This window comes from Rattus norvegicus, chromosome 3, assembly GCF_021556685.1.
Source record: "Rattus norvegicus strain SHRSP/BbbUtx chromosome 3, alternate assembly SHRSP_T2T, whole genome shotgun sequence".
Taxonomy (NCBI): Eukaryota; Metazoa; Chordata; class Mammalia; order Rodentia; family Muridae; genus Rattus; species Rattus norvegicus.
Genome location: NC_141536.1, coordinates 73,700,238 through 73,719,870, shown reverse-complemented (window position 1 = coordinate 73,719,870; position 19,633 = coordinate 73,700,238). Strand labels below are relative to the sequence as shown.

Genomic DNA, 19,633 nt, shown 5'->3' with positions numbered 1-19,633 from the left:
GCCCAAGAGGAAAGTGTATACAGCCTCTGGGTTCCCGTGGGGGAGGGCCCAGGAACAGCAGGACCCCTGCCTGAGACACCTCCGGAACCTGAGGGAAACAGACCGGATAAATAGTTCTCAGCACCCGAATCCTGTGGGAGGGAGAGCTAAACCTACAGAGAGGCAGACACACCTGGGAAACCAGAAGAGACTGCACTCTGAACACATCTCGGACGCCAGAGGAAAACACCAAACACCATCTGGAACCCTGGTGCACAGAGGCTCCCAGAAACTGCTGCGCAGATCTTCATGGTTGCTGCCGCCAAGGAGAGCTCATAGGCAGCACCCCACGAGCAAACTTGAGCCTCGGGACCACAGGTAAGACCAACTTTTCTGCTGCAAGTGACCTGCCTGGTGAACACCAGACACAGGCCCACAGGAACAGCTGAAGGCCTGTAGATAGGAAAAACTACACGCCCGAAAGCAGAACACTCTGTCCCCATAACTGGCTGAAAGAAAACAGGAAATCAGGTCTACAGCACTCCTGACACACAGGCTTATAGGACAGTCTAGCCACTGTCAGAAATAGCAGAACAAAGTAACACTAGAGATAATCTGATGGCGAGAGGCAAGCACAGGAACCCAAACAACAGAAACCAAGACTACATGGCATCATCGGAGCCCAATTCTCCCACCAAAGCAAACACAGAATATCCAAACACACCAGAAAAGCAAGATCTAGTTTCAAAATCATATTTGATCATGATGCTGGAGGACTTCAAGAAAGACGTGAAGAACTCCCTTAGAGAACAAGTAGAAGCCTACAGAGAGGAAGCACAAAAATCCCTGAAAGAATTCCAGGAAATCATAAATAAATAAGTAGAAGCCCATAGAGAGGAGTCACAAAAATCCCTGAAAGAATTCCAGGAAAACACAATCAAACAGTTGAAGGAAATAAAAATGGAAATAGAAGCCACCAAGAAAGAACACAGGGAAACAACCCTGGACATAGAAAACCAAAAGAAGAGACAAGGAGCTGTAGATACAAGCTTCACCAACAGAATACAAGAGATGGAAGAGAGAATCTCAGGAGCAGAAGATTCCATAGAAATCATTGATTCAACTGTCAAAGATAATGTAAAGCAGAAAAAGCTTCTGGTCCAAAACATACAGGAAATCCAGGACTCAATGAGAAGATCAAACCTAAGGATAATAGGTATAGAAGAGAGTGAAGACTCCCAGCTCAAAGGACCAGTAAATATCTTCAACAAAATCCTAGAAGAAAACTTCCCTAACCTAAAAAAAGAGATACCCATAGGCATACAAGAAGCCTACAGAACTCCAAATAGATTGGACCAGAAAAGAAACACCTCCCATCACATAATAGTCAAAACACCAAACGCACAAAATAAAGAAAGAATATTAAAAGCAGTAAGGGAAAAAGGTCAAGTAACATATAAAGGCAGACCTATCAGAATCACACCAGACTTCTCACCAGAAAATCTGAAGGCCAGAAGATCCTGGACTGATGTCATACAGACCCTAAGAGAACACAAATGCCAGCCCAGGTTACTGTATCCTGCAAAACTCTCAATTAACAGAGATGGAGAAACCAAGATATTCCATGACAAAACCAAATTTACACAATATCTTTCTACAAAGCCAGCACTACAAAGGATAATAAATGGTAAAGCCCAACATAAAGAGGCAAGCTATACCCTAGAAGAAACAAGAAACTAATCGTCTTGGCAAGAAAACAAAGAGAAGAAAAGCACACAAACATAACCTCACATCCAAATATGAATATAACAGGAAGCAACAATCACTATTCCTTAATATCTCTCAACATCAATGGCCTCAAATCCCCAATAAAAAAGACATAGATTAACAAACTGGATATGCAACTGGACCCTACATTCTGCTGCCTACAGGAAACACACCTCAGAGACAAAGACAGACACTACCTCAGAGTGAAAGGCTGGAAAACAACTTTCCAAGCAAATGGTCAGAAAAGCAAGCTGGAGTAGCCATTCTAATATCAAATAAAATCAATTTTCAACTAAAATTCATCAAAAAAGATAAGGAAGGACACTTCATATTCATCAAAGGAAAAATCCACCAAGATGAACTCTCAATCCTAAATATCTATGCCCCAAATACAAGGATACCTACATACATAAAAGAAACCTTACTAAAGCTCAAAACACACACTGCAAAACACACAATAATAGTAGGAGACTTCAACACCCCACTCTCATCAATGGACAGATCATGGAAATAGAAATTAAACAGAGACGTAGACAGACTAAGAGAAGTCATGAGCCAAATGGACTTAACAGATATTTATAGAACATTCTACCCTAAAGCAAAAGGATATACCTTCTTCTCAGCTCCTCATGGTACTTTCTCCAAAATTGAGCATATAATTGGTCAAAAAACGGGCCTCAACACGTACAGAAAGATAGAAATAATACCATGAATGCTATCGGACCACCACGGCCTAAAACTGGTCTTCAAAAACAATAAGGGAGGAACGCCCACATATATGTGGAAATTGAACAATGCTCTACTCAATGATAACCTGGTCAAGGAAGAAATAAAGAAAGAAATTAAAGACTTTTTAGAATTTAATGAAAATGAAGGTACAACATACCCAAATTTATGGGACACAATGAAAGCTGTGCTAAGAAGAAAACTCATAGCACTGAGTGTCTGCAGAAAGAAACAGGAAAGAGCATATGTCAGCAGCTTGACAGCACACCTAAAAGCTCTAGAACAAAAAGAAGCAAATACACCCCGGAGGAGTAGAAGGCAGGAAATAATCAAAGTCAGAGCTGAAATCAACCAAGTAGAAACAAAAAGGATCATAGAAAGAATCAACAGAACCAAAAGTTGGTTCTTTGAGAAAATCAACAAGAGAGATAAACCCTTAGCCAGACTAACGAGAGGACAGAGAGAGTGTATCCAAATTAACAAAATCAGAAATGAAAAGGGAGACATAACTACAGATTCAGAGGAAATTCAAAAAAATCATCAGATATTAATATAAAAGCCTTTATTCAACAAAACTTGAAAATCTGCATGAAATGGACAATTTCCTAGACAGATACCAGGTACCGAAGTTAAATCAGGAACAGATAAACCAGTTAAACAACCCCATAACTCCTAAGGAAATAGAAACAGTCACTAAAGGAATCCCAACAAAAAAGAGCCAGGTCCAGATGGGTTGAGTGCAGAATTCTATCAGACTTTCATAGAAAACCTCGTACCAATATTATCCAAACTATTCCACAAAATTGAAACAGATGGATCACTACAGAACTCCTTCTATGAAGCCACAATTACTCTTATACATAAACCACACAAAGGCCCAACAAAGAAAGAAAACTTCAGACCAATTTCCCTTATGAATATTGACGCAAAAATACTCAATAAAATTCTGGCAAACTGAATCCAAGAGCACATCAAAACAATCATCCACCATGATCAAGTAGGCTTCATCCCAGGCATGCAGGGATGGTTTAATATACGGAAAACGATCAACGTGATCCATTATATAAACAAACTGAAAGAACAAAACCACATGATCATTTCATTAGACGCTGAGAAAGCATTTGACAAAATTCAACACCCCTTCATGATAAAAGTCGTGGAAAGAATAGGAATTCAAGGCCCATACCTAAACATAGTTAAAGCCATATACAGCAAACCTGTTGCTAACATTAAACTAAATGGAGAGAAACTTGAATCAATCCCACTAAAATCACAGACTAGACAAGGCTGCCCACTCTCTCCCTACTTATTCAATATAGTTCTTGAAGTTCTAGCCAGAGCAATCAGACAACAAAAGGAGGTCAAGGGGATACAGATCAGAAAAGAAGAAGTCAAAATATCACTTTTTGCAGATGATATGATAGTATATTTAAGTGATCCCAAAAGTTCCACCAGAGAACTACTAAAGCTGATAGACAACTTCAGCAAAGTAGCTGGGTATAAAATTAACTCAAATAAATCAGTAGCCTTCCTCTACACAAAAGAGAATCAAGCCGAGAAAGAAATTAGGGAAACGACACCATTCACAATAGACCCAAATAATATAAAGTACCTCGTTGTGATTTTAACCAAGCAAGTAAAAGATTTGTACAATAAGAAGTTCAAGACTCTGAAGAAAGAAATTGAAGAAGTCCTCAGAAGATGGAAACATCTCACATGCTCATGGATTGGCAGGATTAATATAGTAAAAATGGCCATTCTACCAAAAGCGGTCTACAGATTCAATGCAATCCCCATCAAAATACCAATCCAATTCTTCAAAGAGTTAGAGAGAACAATTTGCAAATTCATCTGGAATAACAAAAAACACAGGATAGCTAAAATTATCCTCAACAATAAAAGGACTTCAGGGGGAATCACTATCCCTGAACTCAAGCAGTATTACAGAGCAATAGTGATAAAAACTTCATGGTATTGGTACAGAGACAGACAGATAGACCAATGGAACAGAATTGAAGACCCAGAAATGAACCCACACACCTATGGGCACTTGATTTTTGACAAAGGAGCCAAAAGCATCAAATGGAAAAAAGATAGCATTTTCAGCAAATGGTGCTGGTTCAACTGGACGGCAACATGTAGAAGAATGCAGATCAATCCATGCTTATCACCCTGTACAAAGCTTATGTCCAAGTGGATCAAGGACCTCCACATCAAACCAGATACACTGAAACTAATAGAAGAAAAACTAAAAAAGCATCTGGAACACATGGGCACTGGAAAAAGTTTCCTGAACAAAACACCAATGGCTTATGCTCTAAGATCAAGAATCGACAAATGGGATCTCATAAAACTGCAAAGCTTCTGTAAGGCAAAGGACACTGTGGTTAGGACAAAACGGCAACCAACAGATTGGGAAAAGATCTTGACCAATCCTACAACTGAAAGAGGCCTTATATCCAGAATATACAAAGCACTCAAGAAGTTAGACCGCAGGGAGACAAATAACCCTATTAAAAATGGGGTTCAGAGCTAAACAAAGAATTCACAGCTGAGGAATGCCGAATGGCTGAGAAACACCTACAGAAATGTTCAACATCTTTAGTCATAAGGGAAATGCAAATCAAAACAACCCTGAGATTTCACCTCAAACCAGTGAGAATGGCTAAGATCAAAAACTCAGGTGACAGCAGATGCTGGTTAGGATGCAGAGAAAGAGGAACACTCCTCCATTGTTGGTGGGATTGCAGACTGGTACAACCATTCTGGAAATCAGTCTGGAGGTTCCTCAGAAAATTGGACATTGAACTGCCTGAGGATCCAGCTATACCTCTCTTGGGCATATACCCAAAAGATGCCCCAACATATAAAAAAGTCACGTGCTCCACTATGTTCATCGCAGCCTTATTTATAATAGCCAGAAGCTGGAAAGAACCCAGATCCCCTTCAACAGAGGAATGGATACAGAAAATGTTGTACATCTACACAATGCAATATTACTCAGCTATCAAAAACAATGACCTTATGAAATTCGTAGGCAAATGGTCGGAACTGGAAAATATCATCCTGAGTGAGGTAACCCAATCACAGAAAAACACACATGGTATGCACTCATTGATAAGTGGCTATTAGCCCAAATGCTTGAATTACCCTAGATGCCTAGAATAAATGAATCTCAAGACAGATGATCAAAATGTGAATGCTTCACTCCTTCTTTAAAAGGGGAACAAGAATACCCTTGGCAGGGAATAGAGAGCTAAAGATTAAAACAGACACAGAAGGAACACCCATTCAGAGCCTGCTCCACATGTGGCCCATGCATATACGGCCATCCAATTAGACAAGATGGATGAAGCAAAGAAGTGCAGGCCGACAGGACCCGGATGTAGATGTCTCCCGAAAGACACAGCCAGAATACAGCAAACACAGAGGCGTATGCCAGTAGCAAACCACTGAATTGAGAATAGGACCCCCGTTGAAGGAATCAGAGAAAGAACTGGAAGAGCTGAAAGGGGCTCGAGACCCCATATGTACAACAATGCCAAGCAACCAGAGCTTCCATGGACTAAGCCACTCCCTAAGAGTATGCATGGACTGACCCTGGACTCTGACCTCATAGGTAGCAATGAATATCCTAGTAAGAGCACCAGTGGAAGGGGAAGCCCTGGGTCCTGCTAAGACTGAACCCCCAGTGAACTAGATTGTTGGGGGGAGGGCGACAAGGGGGGGAGGTTGGGGAGGGGGACACTCATAAAGAAGGGGATGGGGGAGGGTGATGTTTGCCCGGAAACCGGGAAAGGGAATAACACTTGAAATGTATATAAGAAATACTCAAGTTAATAAAATAAAATAAAATAAAATAAAATAAATAATACTAACACATTTCCAATAGGTATAAGACTCTTTTCTTGGGAAACTGCAACACACGCCTGTCTCTTAACCCCAGATGGAGAGCACTTAGCAACCAGAAGTATAGACACTAACAAATCCAACATAGTGTCCCAGTGATGCTTTAGGAAATTATGTACAAGGACATGACTGATGTGTTATTTATAGAAGAAATGGCTTAAAGACAGATGCTTTACCAAAACCTGTACTAGCATGGGGGACATCTCAGAGAAGCTGAAATCCTGAGGCCCACTACACCTGCAGGCAATCAGCAGGTTGAAGAATGTCCTTTCTAGGTGGCTCAGTATTCTAAACCTCTTCCAGGAGGCTGGGGTTTTTTCTTCTTCTTCCAGGCAATTAGACTGCTCTCAGTCTTTGCAGCTTGCCTTCTTTGAGAGTGCTTCTCAGTAGTCATTATTATTTCCTCTTGGAAGAAGGCAGGCTTAGTAAATTTCGTCAGTTTGAGGAACTTCTGAATGCTATTTTCAATTGTTTATTTGTAATATGGCATATCTCCTAGGAAATTTACACACCAAAAAATTTTAAACATTGCCAATCATTAGAAAAGTAGAAATGAAAGTTTCAAGAAGACCACATTCCTTACGAATTACAAATGTATGTATAGCAATATTAAAGGTTTCAGAAGCTGGTAAGGTTGTAGAAACAGTTCAACCCTTGTGACATATTGAGGGATATAGATGAACACAGACTTTAGAAAGAACATTGGAGATGAAAGAATAGACAAAGAAATTCCAGTGACCCAGAAATTATACTGCTGAGTCATTCTACACATGAAAAAAAGAGGTCATCATCATTATGTTTATTTTACTTTTATTAACAACAAGCAAGGTATGTAACCAACTGAAGTTACCATAAAAAATTTTGTAAAAAAAAAAGAAAGAAAGAAAGAAAAAGAAACAGAAGCAATTCTAGACAATGAAGTAGTGCTACATATCCATAAAACAGCAAAGACTGGAGGGGCACTTCATTGAGTGAATAAACAGGGCACAAAATAGATACCATCTGATTTCAGTTATACTTGGCAGTAGGAATCTCAGATTTAGTTAATATATGATTTCTATAGTCCAGTGAGTGGTAGTTGTAGGTCAGGGGATAAAATAAGACACAGGAGTGACTACTGGTCTATTGCACAGCCCTGTATTGATAGATAATTTATTAATATACCATAGGCTTTAAAATACTTAGAAAGTATATTTTCAACTATCCAACTATCATCTGTCATCTTGTATTTGCCTATTAATCATGTATGTGCCTACTTACCTTTCTTATCTCTATCATAATTTTACATTTCAAATCATATACATGTACAATTTTAGTTATTCATAAAAAGGCATGTATTTGGGTTAAACAAAGTATTACAGAAAATTTGCATGAATTTATTTCACATACTGAAAAAAAGTAGATTAAAAATAGTTTCATAGTAAAATGAGTACTTAGATATTTTCCAGTAGATATGGATTAGAATGAGCATAATATATTATATTTCTCCAAATCCATCATGGACATTCTGAAATCCAGCTTCACACAGGAAGTTGATAAAGAATTGTTTCTTTTTACCATTGCAGAAAGAGTATTTAGCATTAATGATGCAAAATGTAGGTGTCTTGGGAAAGTTATTTTCTAAATTGTCCCTTTACTTTTCAGTAAGGAGTATGACACAAGTTTTCATTTCATTAGCACATATACTAAAAGTGGAACAATACAGAAATGATTACCTTGACCCCTTCCAAATAATGACACAAATTTATGAAAGGATCCATATTTTAAAATTGCTGTGTCATACCACAAGGACATTTTTTTCAACTATGTTCATAGCAGATGTATTAATAGTAGCCAGAAAATTGAAACGTCTCAGATGTCCCTCAATGGAAAAATGGGAAAATGGCTCAGCTATTAAAAGCAAGGACGTCACAAAATGGGCAGGCAAATGGATGGAAGAACAAAAAAATTCATCTTAAATGAGGTTACCCAGATCCAAAAGGACATGCATTATATGTACTCACTTATAAGTAGATATTAGCCATTGATTACAGGATTACCCATGCTACAATTCATAGACCCACAGGAACTAAATAACAAGGAGGGCCCTATGGAGAACGCTTGAATCTCATTCAGAATGGGAATGATAGAGTAATCCCAGGTGGACAGAGGGAGAAAACTTGGAAAAGTGCATGGGTAGATGAACAGAGGTGGGGAATCAGGTATAGGGAGAGCCATGGAGGGTTGAGCTGGGGGGAGCATCTCTAGGAAGTGCCAGAGATGTGGAATGGAGACTGATCCCTGGACTTTATGAGGGAGATTCTAGTTTAGACTCCTAGCATCTTTGGATATGGAGCCTGAAATAGCCACTTCCGATAGCCAGACAGGATTCCCAGTGGAAGGATAAGGACACCAACCAACCCAAAAATCTTTGACCCTGATTTTTCTGTCTACAAGAAGTGCAGGAAAGAGAATGAACAGAAACTGAGGGAAAAATCAATGACTGGACTAAATCAAGAGCCATCCAATGGAAAGAACCGGTCTCTCATACTACTAATGATTCTATGTTATGCTTATAGAAAGGAGCCTATCATAACTGTCCTCTGAAAGGCTCCACAAGTAGCTGACTGAAACAGGTGCAGAGATCCTAAATAGAACTCAGACAGTGTTGTGGAAGATTTGGGGGGAGACTCCACAGAAGACCAGCAGCTTCAACTAACCTATCAAAAATATAAACAAATTTGTGAATGAGAAGACTGATGTCCTGAATATTTCTTCAATAATTATTCTCTTCAATCTGCTCCTATAATAGAAAAATTATGAAACCTAGAAGAAAAACATCTATACTAAGTTAGTAATGAGATTATGGGATGGCAAACAGTCAGGGTCAGGACATAACTTCCTAAGACTTTATTTGTGAAGTTACATAATAACATTGAAATGAGAAACCAGAAGTTTCTGACCTGAATCACTTGATAGATTTACCACATCAATCAGTTTTTCTAGAAGATGGGAAATATAATCAATTTTCCCTCTCTCTCTCTCTCTCTCTCTCTCTCTCTCTCTCTCTCTCTCTCTCTCTCTCTCTGTGTGTGTGTGTGTGTGAGTATGTGTGTGTGTGTATGTGTGTGTTTGTGTGTGTGTTTTATTTCTGTAAAAGGCAATAAAAAACCTAAGTAAGATTTTTTTTCCTATTTGGGGTACTCTGCTTCCCTTAGGGAAACCCACGAAAGCAGTTACTTGTTTCTTGTTATACAAGTAAGACTTTTATATTAGGGTCACCCAAACGTCCATTTCACTCTTTCTCCAGTCTATCTGAAGACACATAATTGTTGCTTTATATGTCATCTGACTGAACTTTTGTACTAAACAACTTCCAAATGGCATTTTTCATCTGAGCATTTCTTAAAGTGTAGATTAATGGGTTTAGCATAGGAGTTATCATAGTATAAAAAATAGCAACTGCTTTATCAATCGGTAATGTAGCTGCAGGTCGCATATACACAAATATGCAGGGCACAAAAAATAAAACCACCACTGTAATGTGAGAAACACAGGTAGAGAGAGCTTTGCGCCTTCCTTCTGCACTGTGGTTCTTTAGGGAGTGAAGGATGACCAGGTAGGAGACAAGCAGTAGGAGGAAGTTTAACAGACAGATGAAGCCACTGTTGGCAGCAACAAAGAGTACTAGAATGTGGGTATCAACACAGGCGAGAGCAAGCAATGGGTTCAGATCACACATAAAGTGGTCTATGACATTAGGGCCACAAAAAGGTAATCCAATCATGAAAAGGATTTGTATACCTCCATGAAGAAAGCCTCCAAACCACGACACACCTACAAGGATGTTACAGAGTTGTCGGTTCATGATGGTTGCATAGTGCAAGGGTTTACAAATGGCTACATAGCGGTCATAAGCCATCACAGTAAGCAAGATAACCTCAGCTCCTCCAAAGAAATGTTCTGCAAAAACTTGGGTCATGCACCCATTGAATTTAATAGATTTCTTTTTATGGAGTGAATCAAAAATCAGTTTTGGTGTATTGACAGAGGAGTAGCAGGCATCAATAAAGGAGAGATAGGCCAGGAAGTAGTACATTGGGGATCCCAACAGTTGGCTGTTTGTAATGGTGATCAAAATAAGCAAATTTCCCACCACAGAGAAGACATAGATAACCAAAAACACAACAAATATGATTTTCTGCATGTGTAGATTCTGTGTGAGTCCCAGAAGAACAAATTCAGTCACGTTGTTGCTAGTTTCCATCTAAATTATCAGGAATCAATCTTAATTCCTGGAAAAAAATGATACATAGTCATGTTTATATAATTTCTGTATTCTAATAGTTAATAATTTGATTATGTTAATTACTGAAATATAACAAGTTTTCTTTAATATTTCAGAAAGTATTCCAAATACTTACAGATATTTAAGAATACAGAATTGCCTTCTCAGTGAAGATACCTGATATGAGAATGTTCAGGAACAATGCTTTTTATAAATATACTAAACAGTCTCAAGTAGGCTGAATGATTTGAGAAGACTATAAGTCTTTTTAAAGAAGGTTGAATTAAACTTGGAGAGAAAGGCAAGGGCAGAAATATAATATGATATATAGCAATTTAATTCAGTAGCCAACAAAATAAAGGTAAGTACACGACTTTATTAGTAGGAAATAGAGAGCCTTCAATGTTAAATTGTGATGAGCAGAAGAGAGAATTTGAGTGAAAAGAACCTTTGTGCTTTCATCATTCAATAATACATTGGCTGAAACATACTGACATTCTATTAGCAATGAAAGGTAGATAAAGATCCAGGTTAATAAAATATTATTTGTAGATTCTTTAAAATCCGCATATGAAAATACAAGTGTTAAAAACCAAAAATCAATTCAACATGTTATATGTAATTTTTTTTTTTCGGAGCTGGGGACCGAACCCAGGGCCTTGCGCTTGCAAGGCAAGCGCTCTATCACTGAGCTAAATCCCCAACCACTTATATGTAATTTCAAGACAATAAAAATCAACAAAACAGAGTATAATCTAATGTGAAGTGTTTAAGGAAAATAATACAGAGATTCCAGTGAAAGAAATGTGCAAAAGACTTTGTGATACTTAATAAGTCTGTGTGATAGCTCTGAAATAGTATGTGACAAATCTATTCCTGCCTAGGTTGTTACTAAGTACTTTACACACAATGCTGCCTTTATTGCTTGAATACCCTGTATTGTTATTGTTTTACCAATGTAGAGAAAAGAACTACTATCAATTTATAAGAAAAAATATCAAATAAAATCACTAAGTACTATCTACTGAGAGTTTTAAAAACAATTACTGGTTTACATGTTTATGAACACAAAACAGATACTCACACAATTTATCTACACATATTCTTTTTTTTTATTAACTTGAGTATTTCTTATATACATTTCGAGTGTTATTCCCTCTCCCGGTATCCGGACAAACATCCTCCTCCCCCCTCCCCTTCCTTATGGGTGTTCCCCTCCCAACCCTCCCCCCATTGCCGCCCTCCCCCCACAGTCTAGTTCACTGGGGGTTCAGTCTTAGCAGGACCCAGGGCTTCCCCTTCCACTGGTGCTCTTACTAGGATATTCATTGCTACCTATGAGGTCAGAGTCCAGGGTCAGTCCATGTATAGTCTTTAGGTAGTGGCTTAGTCCCTGGAAGCTCTGGTTGCTTGGCATTGTTGTACATATGGGGTCTCGAGCCCCTTCAAGCTCTTCCAGTTCTTTCTCTGATTCCTTCAACGGGGGTCCTATTCTCAGTTCAGTGGTTTGCTGCTGGCATTCGCCTCTGTATTTGCTGTATTCTGGCTGATCTACACATATTCTTAAGTCCTTCTATGTATTATGATAACTGAGAAATTATCATTTCTGCTTCAAGTTATTGGAAAAGTCTGTGTTCTAGTACTTTGTTTCTTCTAAATTTTATTTCCCAAAAGTAAAAGTATTAAGCCTTTCAAATAATTCAACTCTTTAACTCATATTTTCATGTTAAATAGATGTTGGTTCTCAAATTATATCAGTAGTAATCATTATTCATTTAATGGTTTCCATAGTTTCATACTATTTCAGGAAACCTTCATTTGAGTCTGATTTATGGGATAAGGATCACAGGCTGAAATGTATTGATTTTTTTTCTACATTTCAACCAATATGACAGTGAGGGTTGAAATATTCTTAGAAGCACTCTTTCATCTCACCCCATCTTATGTCACCTTTCTCATGTATCATTATATAATAGAGATTGTCAAGCAGTGATGAACACTGTGGAGATGTACTAAAACTGTGGCCAAGTATGTCAGCTCATGAATCATATGCACCAAATGAGAATTCTGTTATATCCCCTTGTCACTCTCTTTGGGTCTATATTCTGGAAGCTCACATACCTGCTTCATTATCTCTCTATAATATAAGAATAAAAATTGTCTTATACAATGTACTATGAGAATTTTTTAAAGTGTGAAAGCATGACCTACAGGTCTGGGAAGAAATACAAGGATATAATTTATTTTTTAAGCCTGATTATAGCTTCAGGATAAGCATAATGGATAACTTTGGTACCAATATGGAAAAACACTTAAACTTCCAATAAGATTAAGAAGAATTCATTTCTAACAACTTCAAAAGAGCCACAGGTTTGTCTTCTTGTTTTGTTTGTTTTGGTTTTTTATGACAGGCTTTATCTCTATAGCTCTGGCTGTTTTCAAACTCACTCTGTATACAAGGCTGGTCTCTAATCATTTAAATCTACCTACTTCTGCCTTTGCAGTGCTGGAATTAAAGACATGTGTCACTACCAACTAGCCAGAAGCCACAGAGATTTTTAAGATCTATAGTACATGACCTCAGAATGAATTATCTGTGTTCATGCTTGGAATAAAAAGCTCATATTTACTAACTTAATATTCACATTTGATAATTTTATTGTATCATGAAGTCAAAGACTATACTCCATCTCACGATTAGCTTTAATACTTAAAAGAGATATTTCAGTGTAAAACAGTGATAGGTACATTTAATTCACCTATTCATCTGTATTGTTTTCATCATCTGATATTAGTAAATGTGAACTACTTACCAAATATCTTGAAAAGTTAGAGTCAGGTTGATTTAGTCTGTAATTTTTATCAGCAAACCTTAATTAATCAAACTCCTGTGTACAAAAGTCACAGAATATACCAAGTATCAGCACTGTTAAAAGATATACTTCAGCAGCTCCAACTTTCAGTAACCACTGTGAGTGTTAAGAAGTTCTCCGGAATGTAAGAATTCAGCGTGAAATAATTGACATATTCACATATATCCAGTCAACATGTATTTCTTAATATATCCATGGAAATACCTTCTCTCCAGAAACCTAAAGATATTTCATAATAAGTCTAGTATTTGAATCTACAATGCATTGGGTTAATATATTATATTGAGTAGATCTTTCATTCTCATTTTGTTTTTTCATCCTGAAAGGCAAGGACTGACAAAATTGTAGAAAATTTCCCAACGAATTCACAGAGTATTGCTAAGAAGAGGTGACAAGCAAAAAGAAACATTTGTATACTGCATTGAAAGGGTATTTAAAGAATTTCCTGTGAATATCAATAATCTTTTTATTGTGCTCTCTCCCAGGAATTAATTATCTCACTTGGTGAAAAAGTTTGATATTAGAATCCAGTGACTAAAATATAAGTATGACTCACTTACTTTTCAATGGGGAGTAGTAATCTGCAAGCATAGAAAGAAAGCATGTAGCAGATCCCCTACTCTGTCCTACAGAGATCTCAGAAGATAGAAAGACCTACAACAGATATGGATTGGCGGGATTAATATAGTAAAAATGACCATTTTGCCAAATGCAATCTACAGATTCAATGTAATCCCCATCAAAATTTCAATTCAGTTCTTTATAGAGTTAGAAAAAGCAATTTGCAAATTTATTTGGAATAACAAAAAAACTCATGATAGCAATAACTATCCTCAACAACAAAAGGACTTCTGGGGGAAATCACAATCCCTGACCTCATCAATATTACAAAGCAATCATGCTAAAAATTGTATTAGTACAGAGACAGGCAGGTAGATCAGTGTAATAGAATTAAAGACCCAGAAAATAACCTACACATCTATGGTTACTTGATTTTTGACAGAGGAGCTAAAACCATCCAATAGAAAAAAGATAACATTTCAAAAATTGCTGCTGTTTCAACCGGAGGTCAGTATGTAGAAGAATGCAAATTGAACCACTTTTTTACCCTCTACAAGGCTTAAATCCAGTTGGATCAAGGACCTCCACATCAAACCAGATATACTCAGACTAATAGAAGAAAAAGTGGGGAAGAGTCTTGAACAGATGGCACTGGCGAAAATTTCCTGAGCAAAACACTAACAGGATATGCTCGAAGATCAAACATCAACAAATGGGACCTCATAAAACTGCACAGTTTTTGTAAGGCAAAAACTCTGTCATTAGGACAAAATTCAACTAACAGATCGGGAAAAGATCTTTACAAATCCTACATCTTATAGAGGGCTAATATCCAAAATAAACAAAGAATTCAAGAAGTTACACTTCAGAGAGACAAATAACCCTATTAAAAATGTGGTACAGAGCTAAACAAAGTATTCTCAGTTGAGGAATATTGAATGACTGAGAAGTATCTACAGAAATGCTCAAAATCTTAGTAATCAGGGAAATGCAAATCAAAACAGCCCTGAGATTTCACCTCACACCAGTCAGAATGGCTAAGATAAAAAACTCAGGTGACAACAGATGCTGTGGAGGATGTGGGGAAAGAGGAACACTCCTTCATTGTTGGGATTGCAAACTGGTACAACGACTTTGGAATTCATTCTGAAGGTTCCTCAGAAAATTGGACATTGCACTACCTGAGGACCCAGCTATACTTCTCTTGGTTTATGCCCAAAAGATGCTCCAAAAAGCATCAAAGGCATATGCTCCACTATGCTCAGAGCAGCCTTATGTATTATAATATCCAGAAGCTAGAAAAAACCCAGAAGTCCTTCAACAGAGTCATGGATACAGAAAATATGGTACATCTACATAATGGATTAATACTCACTATCAAAAAGAGTGACATCATGAAATTCATAGGCAAATGGATTGAACTAGAAAATATCATCATGAGTGAGGTACACATGACATGCACTCACTGATAAGTGGATATCAGCCCAAAAGCTTGAACTTCCCAAGATAAAATTTACAGACCACATGACTCTAAAGAAGAAGGATTACCAAAGTGCGGATGTTTCACTTCTTCTTAAAAGTACGGAAAAAATATATTCATAAGAGGGGATATAGAGGCAAAGTTTGAACAGAGACTGAAGGAATGGCTGTTCAGAATCTGCCCCTCATTTGTCCATATATATACAGCCACCAAAACTAGATAAGATTGATGAAGCTGCTCTCGCTTTCTTGCTTTTCCCATCCACCCCTTTGTCCTTTCTTTCCCATTCCCTTCCCCACTTCTCTCCACCTGCTCATGGCCAGTTTCTTCTTTTTGCCTACTTATCTTTTTCTATCTCTTCTCCCTCTTTTTCTCCCCACCCCCTCACTGTCATTCCAATAAACCTACTCCATGTGGAAATAAAAATGATTGCTGAAGCTAAGAAGTGCATGCTGATAGGAACTGGATATGGTTGTCTCTTGGGTGACAGAGACAGAGCACGTCAAATAAAGAGGCGAATTCCAGCAGCAAACCCCTGAATTGAGAACAGGACCCCTGTTGGACGAATTAGAGAAAGGATTGAAAGAGCCAAAGGGGCTTGTAGCCCTATAAGAACAACAATGCCAACCAATCAGAGCTCCCAGAAACTAAACACTACCCAAAGACTATGTACATATAGACTGACCCATGGCTCCAAGTGCATATGTAGCAGAGGATGGCCTTGTTGGGCACCAATGGGAGGAGAAGCCCTTGGTCCTGCCAAGTTTGGACCCCAGAGTTGGGGAATGTGGGGGGAGCATGGGAAAAGGTGTGAGGAGGGGAACACCATTATAGATGAAGGGGATGGGGATGGGATAGGGGATTTAATGTCAAGTAAACATTTAAAATGTAAATAAAACAACCCCCTCCCCACAAAATAAAGAGGACTGAGTACCACATAAGCAACGTTTTCCTCAATCTAGCATGGACACCATGAATGCAGCTTCCTGTCTGATTATACATATGTATGTATGTGTATATATATATTTATATATATATATATGTGTGTGTGTGTATAAATAATTATTTAATTATTATTAAAATAGTAACTTCAAAACCTTCTTTTCTCATATTGGTATGTATTTCAGAATTTTTTGGTCTGTAATTCTCAATGATATATTCACATAGATATTATACTTATCACCAGGGTTATACATGAGGCCCTATCACAAAACAAAATGAAACAATAAAACCACCACCCAGACATATTTGCATACTATGAGTTTGTATTATTGGTTATCATTCAACATTTAGTCATTTATTAGGCTGATTACTGTTAAATTATTGTGAATATTAACTTTTAAGATATTATCTCATGTAGCTTAAGAGTTTTTCATTACTTCAATTAATACTTTAACAACATAATACACATATACAATACATGGTTATTTTTCCAGTTCCATTATGATTATTCTCACCCACACCCTCCCTTGTTTGCTCCATTATCCATATTAAATTCAACCTTCCAACTAACCTCTTTCCCAATTTTTTCCTCATTTTTCCCTCCTCTCTCCTTATCTCCTTCTTTCTTTTCTTCTTCCTAGCCCTCTACTGTTTTCTCAGTCTTCCTCCTCCTTCTTGAAACCCACTGAGTTTAACTGTGGACTTCCAAGTGACCATCAGGGTAAAATATTCACTCAAGTCTGGTAGGATCACTAGTGGGTATACAACTGAAGGAAATAACCCTCAATCTTGTAGCATTTGTCAATAATTTATAGAAGGCCAGATGATTTATATGGGGATAAATTAACCTCTCCCCACACCATGATTGATTTCAAATAGTCTCTGTTTTGTAGATCTAATGCAGGTAACCACAAAACTTCTGATCTATGATCACAGTTGATTTACTATAATCCAAATAGCACTGCATAGCCTTTCTCCTCATCCCATGGCTCAAAAGGTTTAGATTTCTTTATCAGCACTTTTACCTGCATCTAATTTGTGGTGTGAGTATACTGCATAGGGCTGAACATTCAACTATCACTTGTTTCGAACAACTTCAGTAGCCATAGGACTAAATTTGCTAGTATTCAATGAAAGGACAGCCTTCTCTTATTAAGGCTGAGAATAGAATTTGTTTATTTATATAAACATTGATATTTAGAACCATTTTATTTCTAATTAAATTTAACAATGGGGTTGTTTTCTCTGACCACTTATAATCTCATTTTCATTGGACTTTTTACCTGGTTTACGGGAGTAGACATACATTTCTTCTTTTGAATAGGCTTTAAATCTTAATAGACTGGGCTGATCAGGGGCTTCTAAGGCCTCCATAATCAACAGTTTGAAGGAAAATATCTCACCCATGGCACTGAAAAATTTATTTGATCATCCTTAATTTGTATAATTGACATTCTCCATGCATGTAGTATATTGCAACAAAAACTTACTTTAAAATATCTTATTAGATCATACAGTAGTAGATTTCCATGTTCCTTCACCTTACATTTCAATTTAACACTCACTCCAACTCTACCTACCACCTATTTCTTCCACATGTTTTTTATGGAATGTTTTCTGTATTTACATTTGAAATGTTATCTCATTTCTTCTGGCTCATGCTCACTCACCGCTCCACCTGTTTCTATTAAGATACTCCCACTTTCACCCACCCACTCCCACATCAACACATTGGGGAAAGAAGTCTTCACAGGTCCAAGGTCTTCTCCTTCTATTGATACCAGACAATGCCATCCTCTGGTACATATGCATCTGGAACAATATGTAATCTTTGGTTGGTGGTTTAGTTCCTAGGAGCTCTGGGGAGACTGTTGGTTATTATTATTGGTCCTCCTATGCAGTTGCACATCCCTTAAGCTCCTTCAGTCCATTCTCTAACTCCTTCATTGATGTTCTGTTCAGGAAATTTTTCCCTGTTCAAGATTCTCCCCCGTTTTTTCTTCTATTGATTTCAGTGAATTTGGTTTTATGTGAAGGTCCTTGATCCACTTGAATATAAGCTTTGTACAAGGAGATAAGAATGGGTAAATTTGCAGTCTAATACATGTTATCCTACAGTAGAACCTGCAACATATTTTGAAAATGCTGTCTTTTCCACTGGATGGTTTCAGTGTCCTTGTCAAACATCAAAGGATCATAGACATGTAAATTCATTTCATCAATTCTATTCCATTGATCTACCTATTTGTCTTTGTACCAATAAAATGCAGTTTTCATCTCTATTGCTTTGTAATAAAGCTTGAGGTTAGGAATGGTGACTTCCCTAGATGTTCTTTTTATTAATCCCCCTTTTTTTGGTTTCCCATCCATATTCCCCCATTCCATGCCCCAGCCCCTTTTTCTATGAGTGTGTTCCCCCACTTATCCAACCACCCCTTCCCACATTACTGCCCTGACATTCCCTTACACTGGGCGGTCAAGACTTGACAGGCCCAAGGACTTCTCCCCTTGGTGCCCAAGAAAGCAATCCTCTGCTACATATGCAGGTGGAGCCATGGTTCTGTCCATGTGTACTCTTTGAATGGTGGTTTAGTACTGGGGAACTCTGGTTGGTTGGTATTGTTCTTATGGTGTCAGAAACCCCTTCTGCTCCTTCAATCCTTATTCTCACACCTTCAATGAGGGTGGTTGTACAACCTTGACTAAGGATGTTGAACATGTCTTTAGGTACTTCTTAGCCATTCAGTATTCCTCATTTGCGAATTCTTTATTTAGCTCTGTACCACAATTTTAATAGGGTTATTTGATTCTCTGTGGTATAATTTCTTGAGTCCTTTGCATATTCTGTAAAGTCCTCTATCAGATGTAAGATTGGTAAATATCTTTTCCCAATCTGTTGATTGCAATTTTGTCCTAATAACACTGTCTTGTGCCTTTCAGAGCTTTTCAATTTTATGAAGTCCCATTTGTCAATTCTTGACCTTAGTACATAAGCCACTGGTGATCTATTCAGGAAATTTCCCCACTGCCCATGTGCTTGAGTCTCTCACCCAGTTTTTCCTGAATAGTTTGAGTGCATCTAGTTTTATGTGGAGGTCCTTGATCTATTTGGATTTGAGCCTTGTACAG

The 19,633-nt window shown here is 37.7% G+C and overlaps 3 protein-coding genes and 1 non-coding gene across 4 annotated transcripts in view; 1 reads left to right on the top strand and 3 right to left on the bottom strand.

Moving 5' to 3' along the window:
- Or4c11 (olfactory receptor family 4 subfamily C member 11) overlaps positions 1-422 on the bottom strand; it is a 102,461-nt gene extending 102,039 nt beyond the window's left edge. Inside the window, exon 1 of the mRNA XM_087653671.1 lies at positions 173-422. The gene's annotated coding sequence lies outside the window, so the exon portion shown is untranslated. The remainder of the gene's footprint in view (positions 1-172) is intronic.
- Positions 1-458, bottom strand: part of Or4c105 (olfactory receptor family 4 subfamily C member 105) — an 85,395-nt gene extending 84,937 nt beyond the window's left edge. The window contains exon 1 of the mRNA XM_087650853.1: positions 173-458. The gene's annotated coding sequence lies outside the window, so the exon portion shown is untranslated. The remainder of the gene's footprint in view (positions 1-172) is intronic.
- A 7,584-nt stretch (positions 459-8,042) lies between these two features.
- Rnu6-383 (RNA, U6 small nuclear 383) lies at positions 8,043-8,147 on the top strand. The gene has a single exon (XR_015685047.1). It is a non-coding gene; the product is annotated as a U6 spliceosomal RNA (small nuclear RNA).
- A 1,550-nt stretch (positions 8,148-9,697) lies between these two features.
- Positions 9,698-10,627, bottom strand: Olr655 (olfactory receptor 655). The gene is given in 1 exon segment (NM_001000342.1): positions 9,698-10,627. A coding segment is annotated over 1 exon segment (930 nt).
- Between the last annotated feature and the right edge of the window lie 9,006 nt (positions 10,628-19,633).